Source organism: Medicago sativa, chromosome 8, assembly GCF_051527215.1.
Source record: "Medicago sativa cultivar Bolivia chromosome 8, Bolivia_mono, whole genome shotgun sequence".
Taxonomy (NCBI): Eukaryota; Viridiplantae; Streptophyta; class Magnoliopsida; order Fabales; family Fabaceae; genus Medicago; species Medicago sativa.
This window is the reverse complement of record NC_140756.1, coordinates 88,528,187-88,548,039: the sequence shown is the minus strand read 5'-3', so window position 1 is coordinate 88,548,039 and position 19,853 is coordinate 88,528,187. Positions and strand designations below refer to the sequence as shown.

The 19,853-nt window shown below is 34.0% G+C and overlaps 2 protein-coding genes across 2 annotated transcripts; one reads left to right on the top strand and one right to left on the bottom strand.

Annotated features, from left to right (window-relative positions):
* Positions 1-5,960: 5,960 nt before the first annotated feature.
* On the top strand, positions 5,961-6,755 carry LOC146902932 (F-box/kelch-repeat protein At3g23880-like). Its single transcript, XM_085737181.1, has one exon. The coding sequence runs from the start codon at positions 5,961-5,963 to the stop codon at positions 6,753-6,755; it is 795 nt and encodes a 264-aa protein (XP_085593307.1).
* A 7,187-nt stretch (positions 6,756-13,942) lies between these two features.
* Positions 13,943-14,731, bottom strand: LOC146902931 (uncharacterized). Its single transcript, XM_085737180.1, has one exon. The coding sequence runs from the start codon at positions 14,729-14,731 to the stop codon at positions 13,943-13,945; it is 789 nt and encodes a 262-aa protein (XP_085593306.1).
* Between the last annotated feature and the right edge of the window lie 5,122 nt (positions 14,732-19,853).

The window sequence follows — 19,853 nt, the reverse complement described above, 5'->3', positions numbered from 1 at the left end:
ATGTCCTTTTTTAATATATTCAAGCGGGTGGAAGTATTTGTAAAGAAAGAGGCACCACCTGTGAGCTTCTAGTCTAGTCCACTTGATGGAAGATTAACACTTGGGTTACCAGATGTTATGAGTATGAATGGGTAGGAGGAAAACATGATTGTGTGGATTTGATTGGGGTTTCACCACTTGTGAGATTGAAGTTCTGTGCTTTTTTCACCACTTGTGGGATTGGGGTTCTAGGCTTTTATGGCGGGACATACAACCCTCAAAGCCGCAAGCAAAGTGACCAAACATGAGAAAAAAAGTGTTGTGATAATCGACATGTTTTTATACCATTTTGTGTTTGACACTTGGCTTCGTAACACAAGATGATGTTGTTGTTCTTCTACAAATAATTCAAAGGATCATGCATATCAATATTATGTCTCATATGTCCATCAATGTTGTGTTTACGATGATTAATTTTGTCATCTAAAAAGATTAAGCGACGCAACTTGTTTCTTGTTTGTCTTCTACTCGTGTGTAAGAATTAGTATGTAACATTTATTTAAATATAAGGTTATCCATATGAAACGCTTAAATATATTTTTTTGAAATTAAATTTAATATTTGTAAATGTTATAAAAAAACTAAAACTTATATCTGATTATTTTCATATTCATTATGAAAACTCATGTATTTTGCATATTCATTAATTAATACCGCAACACATCGTCGACACATGTATAAAATAATTCTTTTTGACCAAATTGTTGCAACTTGCATATGTAAAATAATTGCACGTAAATAATATGCTAATAAAATTATATTCAACTTTCTTAAAAAAAAATTATATTCAACTTATTCACCCAACGCAAACAATCTATGTATGTTGGTCTGGCAAAAAGAGTCTCCACTACGAATGGCAGGGGCCGGCCCGTCCCATTTAGGTCCGCCCCGTCTAAGTCTGTTAAAAACGAGACGAGATAAGCCGAGTCAAATTTTGTGAGCGAGTCCAAAATCTCACCCCGCCCCGTTTAGTGGTGGGCTTGCGAGTTTGCGGGCGGGTCGGCCCGCCAAACAAAAACTTTTTTTAAATTTTTTTTTTACAACTTAATTGTTACAAAAAAAAACTATGTTGCTTTTATCGTAAAAAAATATAAAAGAATAGGTAGCAGGTAAATTTGTGAAAAACAAGATAATTATCAAATTGTCGAATTCAACATCATAACCAATAGCAAAATAAGGCAAATGCGCAACATAAAACAAATTATAAAATAAATTCAACAACCAAATTATAAAATAAGTCTCAAAATAAATAAACTTAACAACCAAGATAAAACCAAAAGCATAAAATAAGTCTCAAAATATATCTAACAACCAAAATAAATCCAAAAACATAAAATAAGATTCAAAATAACAAATTGAAACACGAGTTAAGCGGGCCGCCCACCCACGCCTCGTGCCCGCCCCGTATTTTAACGAGACATGACGAGCCGAGCCAACTATAGAAAGCGAGTTTAAAACTTCGACTCAGCCCGCCAAAAATAGCAGACCAAACGGGCCGGGCCGGCGGGTTAGACCCGTTTTGCCACCCCTAGTCTCCACCAAAGTTGGCATTGAGGTTTTGGTGGATATTACTCCAAAATATAATTAGATTAAAAATGTTATAGAATGTTCTTAGAACATTGGTTAAGACGATAATAATAGAAATTTTGCATTGAGAAATTGTAAAAAATGTTATATTTGACTTTTTAAAAGTTAAAATATTGTTGAATCAGTACAAATTTATTACTTCTGATTTCCTTACCGATGAAAAATAATAAATTTGACGTTTTAAAAATTAAAATATTGTAGAATCAATACAAACTAACTAATTTTGATTTCCTTAAAAAATGTTATGAGAACACTTTTTTTTTTTTTTTGTGGTGGTCATGGTTGTGGTGGTCATGGTTCGAACTCCGGACCTTACATATTTATGCATTTATCCCTAGCAATTGAGTTAAGCTCACGAGAACAAAACACTTTTAACATAACCATAATCCTTTGATTAAATACTTAATTCACAAATTCAGCATGGCTAAGAAATCCACGGCAAACGCGTCTTGGCTTTTTGTTCAATCTTGTGAAATATCCACTGGCTGGAGTTCTAGCTGGATCTTACAAAGCCTTCTTTATAGTTTTTAAAATAATAATTTTTTTTAAAGTAAAAATAATAATATTTGAATTCATTTTTAAGAGAGTAAAAATAATTTTAAGATTATTGACGATGAATCAATCAAAGTGGTAAACGACCTATTTTTAAGCATGTATTTGAAGGTTCCATTCTTGACTCGTGTTTATGGAAAAATTTCAAATGATATGGGATAATCCATCTTGTATGTCCCATAGATTTCTCAAAGGAGATTAGTCATTGTTAAACGACAGTGAAAATTTCATATCAATATCACAACAACAAAAAGAATTAGATTAAGACTCATGCATTTGCACGGGTTGTGTAACAATGCGGTAATTATATAAAAACAATCATGTTATTGATGTTATAAAATGTTTAAAAATATTAAATAAAAAATATCATCATTAATGTCGTGTTTCTACACTTGACTCTATTTTGTGTAATTTTTTTGAGGGGAGGGAGTGAGGATGTTAGGAAATTGTCTTGGATAAAATGAGATACTTTATGTTTAAATAGGGAGAATGGAGGTTTGGGCAGTGGCGGATCTTGAGTAAATTTGTTGGGGGTGCCGAACTTCTATGGAATATATATCAAACAGTTTTAAAAACTAACATAAACAATAACTAGTCTGGTGGCCTAAATCCCTTGAAAGTACCAAGGGATGATGGGTTCGAATCCCATCAGAAATGCTTTTTTACTACAATTTGTAAAAATAAAAGACAAAATATGTTAAAATAAAAGACAAAATATGTTAAAAAGAACACCAAGAAGTGTTGAACCCGCGACCCTTTACCAATTTATGGCACCCCTTACCACTGCAACAACAGATTTGTTATTGACATAACACACCTAATATAGTATATAAGGGAATTCTGGGGGATGCCATGGCCCCTAAGGGTCTCAACTGAGATCCGCCACTGGGTTTGGGGTTAGGAGACTGAATGAGTTTAATTTTTCTCTTCTTCGTAATAAGATGGTAGAGAATTGTTTTAGAGAGATGATGTTTGTTGTGAATAAGAGCTACCGAGAAGGAGTGCATCGGCTAAAAAAATCAAATTGCATTAGATTACTGGCGGATTTGGTTTCAATACTGACAGATTAGATTATTAATGGCCACCGACCATTATTGACGGATAAGGCGGAGTACTGACGGATTGCTTGCTTTAGTTACTGGCGGATTATTTAATTCCGTTATACTATTGCTGACGGATTATGTCCCTCAGTAAGGCAAGACATGTGTGTTTACATTATTGGCGGAACATTTCCGCCAGTAATAATTCGTAGTTTCTTTATTGAAAATACTGACGGAATCCGTCAGTAATGTAACTCATTGAATTATTGAGGGATTCTTCCGTCAGTAACTTTATTAAGGGTTTTTTTTGGATCTTACTGAAGGTTTTTCCGCCAGTAATTACTGAGGGTCCAAATTCCTCAGTATTGCAATTTTGAATTGGTTAGTGAATTGGGGAATTCTTGTAGTGAGGGGAAGCTTGTAGTATAATGTGTTGTGTTCGACGTATCATTGGGGGGGGGGGGGGGGGGGGGGGGGGGGGCTTTATGTGTTGGTGGTGGATGTAGTCATGTTTTGTGGCTTAAGCAATTTCCGCTTAAGGTCAGTATTTTTTTTTTGGCGTTTGTTCCCGAATAGATTAGCAACTAAGATGAATATGTTTATGAGAAATATCTTGAATTATAAAGGTTCCTTTTGCATCCGATTGATATTATTGGATTCGCCAGTATACCTTTTTACGGTAAATATTAGTCTTTTGGTAATTCTGCTTTACTAGTTTAATTCTATATTTCCTATTAAAATATTTGCTTTCTCGGTATTAAAATTTCTTATATATTCTTTTAAAATATTACTTTCTCGCTATTAAAATATTATTTTTCGGTCAAGGTAAGTGGATTAAAATCTTTTTGACTGTTTACTCTTACAAAATCAACATTTTCTTTCTCTAACCCTAGTGCAAAGATTTGCGCAGCTCGTGACGCATGTGGGTTCGCCCGTCAATTCCCCAAGACAATTTGGTGAGTTATGTTGGATTAATAATTTGATATACATATTTCCCCCATTTTATCTTTTCACATTGTCAATCATTTTGAAGAACATCAAAAATTATTTTTCCCCAATGTATAGATCACATGTTCTATAGGTCAATTGAAAGAACACACATTATTTACTTGGGGATTGGATGATGTTTTTTGTATCCACGTTTATCAATTTATCTTTTATGTATTTTCTTTATCTATTGCTGCTTTTGTTTCTTCATTATCCTTAGACCTGTGTTTGATGATCATTTTATTGTTATTTATTGGGCGATCCACTCTAATTTATATCATTTTCCTCTTGGTGTGTTGTGTTGGATTAATGCTTCTTATACCTATTTTTTATTCCTAATTTATCTTTTTACACTGTCAATCTCTCCTAATTTGTTTTTCCTCATTTTATAGGTCGCATGATTAGGAGGTCGCCTGATTACTGACCGCCAGTCTCAATACTTTCTTTGGTTATTTATTAAGGTTAGAAAAAACACAAATATGTAAGATTTAGCATGTTATTATTATTTTTTTCATTCGGGATTTGCCGTTCTATCCGATGTTGACTTATTTTTCATTATCTTTGGATTTGTGTAATTTGATTTTTTTTTCTTAGATGAAGTGGTAATTCACTGAAATTAAACTCACACACAACTGTGAGGTTCCGGGTTCGAACCCGGGTCCTGACGTCCGACCTTGCAATTTTGGCATTTGCCAGTTGAGTTAGGACTTCTAGACGTAATTTGATTATTCTTATTAGGCGATTCACACTAATTTATTTCACCTTTGACCTTTACCGTGTAGTCTAGGAAGATATAATTTTCGTTCTATATTTCAATTTAGGTTAATTAAGTAAATGGTTCACATAAATATTTAGAATTTCATTTTTAGTTTATACCAAATAAAATCACACTTTTTAGTCTCCGTGAAAAAATTTATCGATAATTTTAGTCCATGAAATTTTTTCCATCAACATTTTTACTCCTTGTAAAAACTTTCAGTCAACATTTTTGACCCCTAAAATGTTAAAGGAAAATGTCACATGGACTAAAAAGTGTGATTTTATTTTATAAGGATTAAAAACAAATTTCAAAATATTTATAGGGACCATTTACTTAATTAACCCTTCAATTTATCTTTTGTTTGGTTTCAATTAATGTTAATTTTTTAGCATCCTAAAATTTAGTTAGGTACTCATACCCTATAATACAAAATATATTATATCATTAAATAGTTGGATGATGATCAATTGATATCACGCTGTCCAATTTTTTACTATGTGACATCTCTAATAATTCTTTATCGGATAACTATACTATACAATTGAACGTGGAGTTAAAAGATATTGTAATATAGATTATGTTATAAAATTTTACATTAATCGAAAATTATTTTGTAAATCAATGAAATACATCAAATTAAGTCTTATGAACTTTTAAAAAACGAGTTAAATTTGATTTATCTTATCAAAATATCAAATGATTTATGATTAATGTCAAATTTTATAATTTTTTCAATCCAACGGTTGACTTTGTAATACAATCATCCGATAAAGAATTATCAAAGATGACTTATTATTATTAAGTTTGACATATTAGTGTCAATATTCTGTCATATATTTATTATTTAAACGGATGTAGCTTTCTATTTTTAATTAGGTGTAAATTAGCAGTCTATCTATATGAAATTGTGCTTGTAATCAAAATCAAAACACCCAAAACTGATGAATTGAATCTTTCAATTTAACTGAATCTATCAATTTTACAGACCAGATAGAATGAGTAAGAGCTTTGGAGGAGATTTGGAGACAGAGATATTAGCGAGGCTTCCAGCAAAGTCATTGATGCGTTTCAAATGTGTCAAACGGTCATGGAATGCTCTCTTGAAGACTCCCTACTTCGTTAAGAGGCACATGCAGATGAACATGTCTGACGAGCATCGTCTCGTGATCTTTCCATCTATGGTACAAGAAGAAGAAAAGAATGCCCTAACGATTCTCTCCTTACAAGACAACCCAACAATAACACCAATAGAAAACATCTTTTCCAAAAACCCCTTAAAAATATGCTCCTTTGGTCATTGCAAGGGTGTATTCTGTATCCAAGAAGATCATCGTAAAGACTTAGTTTTGTGGAACCCGACCACTAAGGAGGTACATGTTCTTCCCCAACCTTCTGTTGACATAGTTGAAGTTGAAAAAGCTGAAGAATTGATTGGTTTTGGTGCTGATGCATACACCAATGAATTCAAACTCGTCAAAGTCGGTATCCATCGTCATAAACATTGCTTTATTTCTTTTTCATCATCTCAAGTTTATGATCATAACAATAAATCATGGACCCTTATCCCTTGCCCTAGTATCCCTTCAGAAACTATCCCATATCACACTGGTAGAAGTGAGAACAACTACAATACTCTTGTTAATGGTGTTTATCATTGGCTTATAGGCCCTAACCATAATGACCACAATTTTAACATCCTCTCCTTTGACTTCCAAAACAATCAATTTCAACTACTGGAGTCTCCAGTTCCATATTGTTTTCGGCATCATGGTATTATTACCTATAATTAATTGACACATTCTGTTACCTTATAACCTTACAAATTACCTTATCATTAAGATAGCTACTGTTACATTGTAACCTTATGTATTGCCTCATAATTAGCTACTATTAGAATCTGTGATATAAATAGTTTGTATAGCTACTGATATAATCACATAATCATTTTCATATTAATGAGAAAATTATTCTCCCCATTTCTCTTCTTTCTTAATGAAGTTTTTTTCACATTCATCATGGTATCAGATTAACGCAGTTGCCCCACTCTGTGATTGATCATTTGGTTCTTCAATTTGATTGATTTCCACCAAAAAAAAAAAAAAAAGATTCTTCCTTTCAATTTAATTTGTCATGGAAACTTATTCTGATTTTGCTACAAACCCTACCAATCCTTACTATTTGCATCCGAATGAAAATCCTGCTGTTGTGCTTGTTACCCCATTGTTAGATGGCAAGAATTATCATTCATGGTTGCGATCCATGAAAATTGCTCTACTTTCTAAAAACAAGATGAAATTTGTCGACGGTACTCTTGCACAACCTCGTGTTTCTGATCCTTTATATGATCCTTGGATTCGATGCAACAGTATGGTTCTCGCATGGATTCAGCGTTCAATTTCTCCTGATATTGCAAAATCTATCATTTGGTTTGATCGTGCATCTGCTGTTTGGAACGATCTCGAGTTTAGGTTTTCTCATGGTGATATGTTTAAGATTTCTGATCTTCAAGAGGAAATGCTTCGATTAAATCAAGGTAGCCTCGACATTTCGTCCTATTATACCCAATTGAAATCATTATGGGAAGAAATTGAAATATATCGTCCAATTAGGGATTGCACTTGTGCAATTCCCTGTTCTTGCGGTGCCGTGGCTGATATGAAAAAGTATCGCGAGCAAGATTGTGTTCTTAAATTCCTCAAAGGCTTGAATGAGCAGTACTCTCATGTTCGTTCTCAAATAATGATGATGGAGCCTTTACCCGCGTTACATAAAGCTTTTTCCCTAGTGTTGCAACAAGAACGCAATCTTTCTGTCTTTACTACTGTTGATAGACAAAATGAACAAGGTGCGATGGCTATGCAGGTTCAACATACATCTAGTTCTCAACCTGCTAAGAATTTTAATTCTAGTACTGGTGGTCGAGGCAGAGGCCGCAGAAATTTTGGTAGAGGTCAGAGTTCTACTAGATATTGCACAAATTGTGAAAGGTACAATCATACAATTGACACTTGTTATGCCAAACATGGTTTTCCTCCGGGTTATCGGTCAAAAGGTGCTCGATCTGGCAATGGGAAATCTGTCAATTTGGCTTCTACTACAGATGTGGATTCTTCTCATGTGTCAAGTTCAACTATGGCTTCATCTTTGAATGAGCTTCAAGGCCAGTTTCAACAGTTTTTAAATCTTTTCCAACAGCAGGCTGCACCTAATCCCACACCTGCATCTGTTAATTCCATCACAACCAATCCTGTGGCTCTTAATACCATTTCCTCTCCAACATATGGTAAGCATTCTGTTACTTGGGTATTAGACTCGGGTGCAACAGACCATATAACCTTTTCCATCCAACATTTTATTTCTTATCACCATATAAAATCTGTCCCAGTTTTTTTACCAAATGGCAACAAGGTCTGCGCTAACATTGCCGGTAGCGTTCAAATATTACCAAACATTATCATTCACAATGTTCTTTTTGTTCCTCATTTTAACGTCAATTTAATTTCTGTCCAAAGACTCATCGAGTCACTTGATTGCCATTTTGCATTTTACCTTGACCATTGTTCCATTTTGCAGAATTCCAACCAGAAGATGATTGGTATAGCTAAGAAGAAGGGAGGATTATATGTCTTGGAAAGTCCTGCTGCTAGTGTTTCTTCTATTTCTGGTTCTTCCAACATTTCTTGTAATTATATTTTCCCAGTATCTGATTTTTCTGTTTGTAATGTTGTTTCCCAAGTTGACAAGTCTTCAATACTTTGGCATAATAGGCTTGGACATGTTTCTAATATGATTCATAAATCCATTTCTACACAATTTCCCTTTGTTCCATTTAAATCTCATTCTACGCCTTGTGACATTTGCCATTATGCTAAACAAAAAATACTTCCTTTTCCTAATAGCAATACACATTCTTCTCACATTTTTGAGTTGCTTCATGCTGATATTTGGGGACCACATGGTGTAGTTTCTGTAGCTGGCCATAAATATTTTTTAACACTTGTTGACGATTTTAGTCGTTTTACATGGATCATTCTCATGAAAAATAAGGCTGAAACCAGAAATCATATCATGAACTTTGTTAATTACATTGAAACTCAATTTCATACCAAGTTAAAATCTTTGAGAAGTGATAATGGAAGTGAGTTTCTCATGCATGATTTTTTTCTTGCTAAAGGCATTGTCCATCAAAGATCTTGTGTTGAGACTCCTCAACAAAATGGAATTGTTGAGAGGAAACATCAACACATCCATAACGTAGCTCGCACTCTCTCCTTTCAAGCCTTTCTACCATCCAATTTTTGGCATCTTTCTATTTTGCATTCAGTTCATCTCATTAACCGGCTCCCCACTCCTCTTTTAAAACACAAGACACCTTATGAAGTATTGTTTCAAAAACCTCCAACTCTTGTTCATCTTCGTACATTTGGTTGTCTTGCTTTCGCATCCACCTTACACAATCATAGAACAAAATTCATGCCTAGAGCAAGAAAGACTGTGTTTCTTGGATACAGAGATGGTACTAAAGGTTTCTTATTATATGACATCTCTAGTCATTCATTTCTTGTCTCTAGAAATGTAATATTCCATGAGGACGTTTTTCCATTTTCATCTGTAAATTCTTCCCGCACTTCTTCATCCCCTACCTTGGATAATTTTGTTCTTCCAGTTGATCCTCCAAATTTTCCTTCAATATGTCCGGCTACTCCTTTAACTGTTTCTGCAGCAGACCATTCTGTTTCTGCTAATGCAGATCCTTTCATTGATAATGCAGAAAATTCGGCAACTTTGGTAGATAATTCTGCTTCTAATTCTCCGACAGTCCCTATAGTGGTATCTGATCAAAATTCCAATGTTCCTGTTCCTACTAGAGCTTCTAACAGAATCAGAAAAACACCAAGCTATCTTCAGGACTTCCACTGCAGTCTCCTCCCGTCTTTACAACATCGATCATCTTCAAGTACTGCTTCTTCTTATCCTATATCATCTTCCTTATCTTATGCAAATTGTGCCGACGCTTATAAGCATTTTTGCCTTTCAATTTCAACCAACACTGAACCTACAACCTTTAAACAAGCTTGTAAACTTGATTGTTGGAAAGAAGCGATGAAATCTGAATTGGCTGCTCTTGAACTTAATCGAACATGGTCCATAGTTGACTTGCCTACGGGGAAGAATCCTATTGGATGCAAGTGGGTTTACAAAATTAAACATAATGCCGATGGATCTATTGAGAGGTATAAAGCAAGATTGGTTGCAAGAGGGTATACTCAAATGGAAGGCGTAGACTACTTTGAGACATTTTCACCTGTGGCAAAGCTTACTACTGTCAAAACTCTACTTGCTTTAGCTTGCATTAAGGGTTGGATTTTGGAACAATTAGATGTGAACAATGCTTTTCTTCACGGGGATCTTAACGAGGAAGTTTATATGTCATTACCTCCGGGTGTTATTGTTCCAAATTCTGGTTCTAACTCTCATAAAGTGTGTAGATTGCACAAGTCTCTTTATGGCCTCAAACAAGCAAGTAGACAATGGTATTCAAAACTGTCATCAGCCTTGCTCTCTTTGGGATACAGTCAATCTGCAGCTGATCATTCCTTATTTGTTAAGAAAGATGATTCTTCTTTTACTGCTCTTTTGGTGTATGTAGATGACATAGTCTTGGCTGGCAACAATTCCTTCGAAATTAAATCAGTTAAGTCATTTTTGGACAAAAGCTTTCAGATCAAGGATCTTGGTAACCTCAGATTCTTTCTCGGATTAGAAATTGCAAGATCAAAGCAAGGTATCCTCTTGAACCAGCGAAAATACACTCTTGAATTGTTGCAAGACAGTGGTAATTTGGCAGCAAAACCATCTTCTACTCCCTATGATCCATCTCTCAAGTTGCATGATTCCGAGTCTCCTCCTTATAATGATCCGTATGCTTATCGACGACTCATAGGTCGACTACTCTACCTCACTAACACAAGACCTGACATCACTTTTGCTGTCCAGCAGCTGAGTCAGTTTGTATCTAGTCCAAATGAAGTTCATTTTCAAGCTGCGACTAAAGTTCTTCGATACCTTAAGGCTTCTCCTGCTAAAGGACTTTTCTTTTCTTCTTCTTCTCCACTCAAACTTTCTGGTTTCTCTGACTCGGATTGGGCTACTTGTGTTGTTACTCGCAAATCAATGACCGGATATTGTGTTTTTCTTGGTACCTCTTTGATTTCATGGAAATCAAAGAAACAATCAACAGTTTCTCGGTCTAGCTCTGAAGCGGAGTATAGAGCTTTGGCTAGCCTTTCTTGTGAGCTTCAATGGTTGCATTATTTGTTTAAAGATTTGGGAATTATGTTTGATGCCCCTGCTATGGTATATTGTGACAATAAATCGGCAATTTACCTTGCACACAATCCTTCTTTCCATGAGCGGACGAAGCACATTGAAATCGATTGTCATGTTGTTCGAGAACGCATTCGATCCGGACTCATTCACCTTCTTCCAGTGCCTTCTTCTGCTCAACTAGCTGATGTTCTAACCAAACAATTATCATCATCTGCATTTTCTGGTTTGATCTCCAAGCTTGGACTTATGGACATCCATAGTCCAGCTTGAGGGGGCATATTACCTATAATTAATTGACACATTCTGTTACCTTATAACCTTACAAATTACCTTATCATTAAGATAGCTACTGTTACATTGTAACCTTATGTATTGCCTCATAATTAGCTACTATTAGAATCTGTGATATAAATAGTTTGTATAGCTACTGATATAATCACATAATCATTTTCACATAATCACATTTCTCTTCTTTCTTAATGAAGTTTTTTTCACATTCATCAGGTATCGCTGAGATTAACGGTTCCCTTGCTTATGTTAGTCGAACTTTTTTGGCGATGAGGATTTGGGTTAAGAATCAACAAGGTTGGGTCTTGAAATACAACATAAAGTCCCACTTGATTCTGACGTTAGTGTTGTACGTGTTCTTTCAAAGGGGAAGAATGATGTTCAAGTCCTTGGAAGAAGGTGGACACAAAATTTGATTATGTTATACGACAAAGATGGCAACTTGGTTCGCCAATTTCGAATTAATAATCTACCATGTTTGATGTGGGTTCTTGAGTATGTGCAAAGTATAGCTCCGCTGTTCGCCTGATTAGGGATACAAACCGGAACATAATTTTAGTTTTTTTTTTGAAGGATAATTTTAGCATTTATATGTTTTTTTTTTTTGTGGTGTTCAGGTTCAAACATCAGAGCTTGCTTGCATATATTATGCATTGTCCTTATCAACTGAGTTAAGCTCACGTGACATATTTATATGCTCTATTATAACATGTGCACTTGGTGTTATGTTTGTCTAATCTATATATTATTTTTCGGATATATACTAGTTTTGTTAGATGGGATAGGATCAAATGACACCACGGTGTCAAATCAAATTTGACACCAAATCCTAGCCATTTATACAACTTTAATCCAACGTCTCTCTTCAATTTATTAAATGCCCACATGCTTGATCAAATAACCCTACTTTTAGTTTTAGAAATAATTTATTCTTTCCACTCTTGGTTAATTTGTTAATTACATACCAAAAGTTCTCCGATGGTAACTCTTATTATTAGGGCTCCCTTACACTATTCAATGTGATCCTTATCATCCTTAATTTTTTAGAGGATTATCATGCGTATTTCTTCATTCCTATTACTTTTTTTTTTAAAAGAGCCCAAATAATTTAATTTAAAAAGGGCAAGGGGGATTTTTATAAAAGCTCTAAGAAAATTTATTTTAAAATGGCACCAGTGATAATGAATGAACAACTACAGCCAAATCAGAAACCACAGATGCTAAAACACTCGATACAAGAATTGCAGCTACTAAACCCAACAACAGGGAAAACTTACCACTCAGACAAATGAAAGAGCGACGGAGAAAAATGAAGAATGCATCAAAAATTAGTAGGTAGAAATTTTTGGTAAGTAATTAAGCAAGAGAAGAAAGAATAAATTATTTTTAAAATTAAAGTTTAGGTCATTTGATCAAGCATTTGAGTAATTAATGATTTATTTGAAGACGTTGGATTAAAGTTGTATAAATGGTTAGGATTTGGTGTCAAATTTAATTTGACACCGTGGTGTCATTTGATCCTATCCCTTGTTAGATATATTACACAATATTTAATTATTTAATGACATCTATTTTTTAGGGGAATTTTAATTTGGAATTAATTTTACCATAGAATACGACGAGTACCTAACAAAATTCCATGACACTAAAGAATTTGCTACTTTTGGGTTACACCCACTATGGATTTTAATAAGAGTCTTGATCGTAATGTTTTCTGGACAAAGGCAACATATTAAATATAGTTTTGGCTTTTTTAATATTGAAAAATGCTAGTTACAAACGAAAGGCGTGTCGTAGAGAAATCACGGCGCTATTTTAACAAAGGCTATGGTCCATTGCTTTATATCATAGCATCCATGTTACAAGGCGGAAGATTCCATGTATTTTGGGACAATTTTTCTCGCCATAAATAGCACCTCTCATTAAAAAAAATTCCATCTTCCGAACCCCGAACAAAACACAATCCTTGTCTTTGCTAGTAAGCCATAAGTTTTTTTTGACCGAAACAAAGTTAACTATTATCATTAATCAATCAATGTTCAATACAAGAAGGATAAGAATCAAAAATACGATGACTAACCCAAGAACAGGCCACCCTAGCTAAACTATGAGCAACCATGTTCGCTTGTCTCCTAACAAACTTCACCTCGAAGTTGGAATGTAAAGATAACTGATAAATAATACTAGAAACAATAGCAGAGAATTCTGAATCACCATGGCCCGGAGACGATAGAGCTTGCACTAGAGTAGACGAGTCGGACTCGAAAACAACCCGGTCCCATCTGTTCACATTAGCAAAGTGAATAGCCTCGAGTAAGGCTACTGCCTCCCCCTCCAAAACTATCATATTTGCCCGCTGTCATTTCGTTTGAGCCCGAATAAATTGCCCGCGGGAGTCTCTAACACAACACGCAAAAGATGTAATATGGTTAAGGTCATGGAACGCGGCATCCACATTGCACTTCAACCGTGTCTCGCGTGGTTTCTCCCAAACTGAGCTGTTACCTTGCACTCTATTCTGTCCGTGTTGCACAACCGATTGTGGGGGATGTTTATGAACCTCCTGCCATTGCTGCCATGCATCTAGTGCCGTCCTCCCAATGCTTGTTGAAGTATGATGAGCGGCATTCCAAATGACATCATTACGTGCAGCCCAAATTTGCCAAAGAAGTGAAGCCACCCGACCTGCAATGTCTCGGCTTTCAGAACGACATATATCAAAAACAAAATCTGCCAAACTGCTCACAGTTCCAACTCGCGGTTGCAACACAGTCGAAAGCCCTGCCTTATACCAACTCTCACACGCCACCGTACAACCCACAAAAGCATGCCAATCATCCTCAACAGCCGTATCACACCAGGGACATATCACCTCACATTGTACATGTCGTGATTGTAGTCGGAGACGCGTCGGAACACACCCTCTGCAAATCCTCCATAACAAATTACGTGCTTTGTGAGGGGAATTCACATTCCAAATTCTATGCCACTCACCTTCAACATGGAACCGATCAGTATGTAACAACTCCATCATAGCAAGTTTATAACCAGTCTTAACAGTATACCTCCCGTTACGTTCCATCGTCCACACTATTTTATCATTCTGAACTTCTGCAAAGAGTGGTGTGTCGAGAATAGCTTGCACCATATCATCTAGAAACAGAGATTCAAGCTTATCAATATCCCAAACTCGTTCCTCGTCAACTATCAAATCAGACACACGCAAACTATGCACACCCTGACTTTGTAAGCCATAAGTTATGGTCCCTATATATGAAGTGTAACATTACAAATTTTTATCCAAGACATTCCTTAATTTCTTTTTAATTTTAGAGTAAATTACACTTCCCTCTCCCTTTAAAGATACTTGAATTACACTCCCCTCTTCTCTTATGTTAAAATATACACTCCCCTCTCCCCTATAAGATGCTTGAAATACAACCTCCTCCCTTAATAATTAAATATAAACTACAATTTAATCTATTTTAACATAAATAAATATTTGTATAATATATATTAATTTTGAATCACCATTTAAAATATACAAATTCGTTTCTTTATAATCTAAATGTCAATAACTATTAAATTTAAATATTTTGTTATCAATTTTATAATTTAGAGTATAAATTTCACTTTTAAATAACCATACTTAATCGACTTTAGTAATTTTTCACATATTTTAATTTTATTTTAGGTTGTTTCATATTTTATAATAGGGTTTAAAACTATATGTTAATGAAATTGTGAATAAAAAATAGAGAAAGATATGTATTTAAAATTTGATTATATTAAAATGAATCCGCAATGCTATTTTTCTTTTAAGTGTGTTAGATTATTTTTTTTGTTAGATTATTAGAAATAAAAAAAATAATTGAGGGACTAAAGCGTAGATTTTAACATAAAACGGGAGGGGAATGTAATTCAAGCTTCACTCAAGGGAGGAGAGTGAAATATTTTCTAATATGTTTTGAATAAGAAGGGAGGGAAGTGTATATTTTAACATAAGAGGGGAGGGGAGTGTAATTCAAACATTTTAGAGGGGATGAGAGTGTAATTTACTCTTAAGTTTATAGAATATATGAAGCTATTTTTTAAAATAATTATTAGAAGAAAACTAATAGAAAATTATTCTTTAAAATTGATTATTTTCAAATGGAAGAAATCCACATTCGGATTTTCTAATGAGTTAAAGCTAAGAGAATAATACACTTAAAAAAAATTAAACTGCAATTACAATTAAATAAAACTCAATTTTTGTCCTCGCGACTGCTTACTTCACCACATTACAATTAAATAAAACTCAATTTTTGTCCTCGCTTCCGCTTACTTCATCACAAGGACTTCATATCTCATTTTTTAGTACATGTCAATTTCCTTATCAAATTAACATTTGTAAAAGAATGATGATGTTTTTTTGTATCCTTTCTTTTTAGTCGCTTATGTCTTGTATGATTTATTCTATAATACTGTACCATATGTTGGTTTGATTTGTATGGATTGTGGTTTATGGAAGCCGACCCCTTATACCAACATTTTAGGTACTCAAGAAGATGCATAAGATTGACGGTTGATGCTTTTTCTGCTATCGGGGAAAACACTATGGGTTTTTGTCATCCACTTTAAAATAAAGATTTTATGGTTCTTTAGTTGTTATTTTGAATTATGTAGTGCATTTGGAAATGCGGAAACAAGTTATCTTCCTCTAGGAACCTTAGACTAGTTTCACTATTGTTCTTTTTGAAAGTGAATAAACTAGTACTCGGAAATAAAATCACCGTATAAAATTTGGAATCTATTAGTAATTTGTTTTTGAAAAAAAAATAAATAGAGTAGTATTTTCATATTAATAACAAAATAGACGTAATGTCTTGGACCAAAAATTTGAGACGTTACATTATGGTCCAAATTGGTACATACTCAACGCACAAGAGTGCTGTAATAAAATAGATAGAATCAAAACTTCTTCAAAAAGAAAAAGAAAGATACACACCCAAGTCACATAATTTCCATTGCAATAAAATAGTTTAGTCAATTATCAAACCACAAACATATAACGAACTCAAATGAAATTATCTGTAAGATGCATGCTCCCCCTCCTAAACACTACATAATATCAACTCTCACTTTAGCACCACAAAAGAAATTCTGATTTTAATTAACATGATGTCATGTGATGACAATGAAAACAAAATTAAATCCCACCACTTACACGAATACACAGTCAAATGAAATACAAACAATTAGACAAACACAATCAAATATTAACACATCAACATGCACATGAACCATTAGTCGTCAATCTTTTCATAAAACTCACATTTTTCATATTTTTCCTTTCTTTAGTTTATCAATAATCTAGCATTTCTTTCCCAAGATCACAAAAAACATTTAAAACATAATAAAATAAAATATATCATTCCACGTCACATCCTCGTACAAAAATATCATACAAATCATAATTAAAAATATTCACTTTTATAAAGAAATTGAATTTTGCCACATAAATACTTATTGCACTTGTTTTTCTTTTCAAAAGACAAAAATTTCCATTTCAAGTTCATAACATCATCCGAGGACGAAGCCTTTACCTAACCCGCTTTCCTTCCTAACAGGACACTCTAATCCTAAAAAATTGTCTATGTTTGCTCAAAGATTCAAGAATCAAATTCTAGAATTAGAACTAGGGTACTTAAACAAAAGGAAAGGTATATAGTATAGTATGTATCTTGCCATACATCACGTGCTTGCAAAGAAATAAGACAGCGGAATTTACTTATGGTCTTAAGGAAAATTCTGATGCAAGAAATGAGTCAAAAGGAGTATCGGAAGAATGCTTTAAAACTTAGAAAATAATTTTTGGATTAACAAGTGATTAAGAGAGAGAGAGAGAGAAAGTAGGGAGAGTGAGGCTGAGAAGCGATGAGGATGTTAAAGTAATAGCAAGAATAAACATAGCCTTTTATGGACCACTGAATGTTTAAGACAAATTGGAATTTAAATGGGGATCAAGACTCGAGAGTACCGAGGAATTCAGCATCCCTTGTTTTTGGGTCAAGACAATCAAGTTGAATTAGTGACGATGATTCCTTGAAGACCAAAGATGTATGGTAATTGAAAACATTCAAGAGCTTTCCTTTGATAATATTTGTAAAAAAAAAAAAAATGTAGGAAGAGAGTAATTCGTTTTCTCAAATGAGAGGAGGAAAATCAGATTTTGCTTGGAATCATTAAGGAATGATTATGCAGACCCAACCTTGGCATTTAAATGACATCAAATTATGAGAGAGGAGAAGGAAAAGAAAATTTCAAATATCTTCGTACCTTCTATTTCTAGGCGTGTAAGACTAAGAAAAAAGGGAGAGATCAATTCTAATAATTGTGGAATTAAGGTAAATAATGGCTTGCCTTTTAGGAATTGAATTCTTTGATCTAACTTCCTCAAAACCATTGATTAGCAGTTATATGGCAAAGTTATGGAGGAGAAGAGTGAAATACGCAAGACGACAAAGAGATGGAGAGAGCGTGTGACTTGTTTTTAGGAACAAAATAACTATTTCCTTGAATTTAAGGCAGCAAAATATGCACGTTAACTAACAGTGCATACAATCTCGTAACTAAAATCTCTAACTACTAGTACTATCATTATACTCACGATAAAAACAATATGAATTTGTTATCTATTATTTCTCTCAATCAAGTCCACTAATCCGAGTAATTAGGAGATAAATTGAAACACATTTGATCGGGCAATCAGGCAAAAAAAGAACGTGTAGTATTATTAATATGACCATGTCAAAATCAAAAACTTAATTATTTAATAATTAATATAATACAAAAGTAACTTTAAAATAATTTACAAATAAAAATACAACATTAAAAGATTAGAATACAAAAATAATCATATAAGGAAAATTTTTCCTATTTTATTCACATCAAATTGATTAATAAAACTGTAACACCCACGTCGTGGCTTTCGATATCCCGCCAGTTGGATACGAAAGGTTCCCGCCAGTTGGAACGGGCACTATCCGTAAGGATGACCCCACGATAATAGAAGGAACCGAATCACATCGGAATGAGAGGGATCCGGAGGCCGTGTAGGTATGAGACTACATGGTTGAAGGAAGGCTTATAAGAATTGTTAGGTACTACCCATATCAACAAGATGCATCTTCTTTTCGGTAGCTCAATCCATAGGAGCTCCACAGTTAAGCGTGCTTGGCTTGGAGTAGTACTAGGATGGGTGACCTACCGGGAAGTTTCCCGGTAAGCATGTGAGTAAGGACAAAGCATGCTGAGCATGTGAGTGAGGACAAAACATGCTGAAAAGACTCGTGTTGGTTTGTGGGGTTAGTCGGCAATCCTAAAAAGCAGTCTGGGATGTTACAAAAACTTTTCTTGTTAAGAGTCTAAAAGTTGGTTTGCCAGTTGTAAGAACAATTGTTTCAGAAAAATATATTCTTGAAATTCTTTTACTACAAATTGAGAAAATAAGATTAAGAAAATGTCACCTTCTTATTTTTTTATTTGTTCTTGTAGGATTAGAGTATTTCTAATGTTCTTAAACATTAGGAGTGTTGGAGATCATCTTACCTTCTTGCATTAAAATAGTTGGAGTTCACACGGAAAAAAAAGTAACATAGAGAAGACCAACTAAAATAGTTCTTCAAAAAAAAAAAAAAAAGACCAACTAAAATAGAATAAAATATGCTAGTATGCCCAAAAAAAAAAGTTTTAAGAGTCACTCGTGACAAATTTTGTAATGTTAAATTACGTCCAACATCATGTAGCCAACAACTAAAATAGAATAAAGTATACTAGTGTGGCGGAAAAAAAAAGTTTTAAATTACGTCCAACATTTTGTAGCCAAATTTTTTTTTGAAGTCCGACGTATTACTCAATTTTTAAGAATAATTTTTTTTTTTACAAATTTTTTTAAGAATAATAAAACTAGACCATGAGAGCACGCAGTTTAAATATTTGAAAATTCCGAGTAAACCATCATTTTGATTTTTAAGTGTCAAAAATTGTTATTAGATGTAAATCTCACATTAGTTAGTAAGGCTAACTAAGATTTTACATAATATTTGTCAATATAGTCTTACAATTAAACAAAATTACAAAAATCTTTTCGATATGTCTTTCTTTAGCGAGTTTGGCCTTCAAATGTGTTTTTTATTAGTTAGTTTGGTCTTCGAGTAGAGTTAAATTCACGGGTGCGTGAGGATACATAAGCTATATATTAAACTTTTGACATATATTATTCGAGG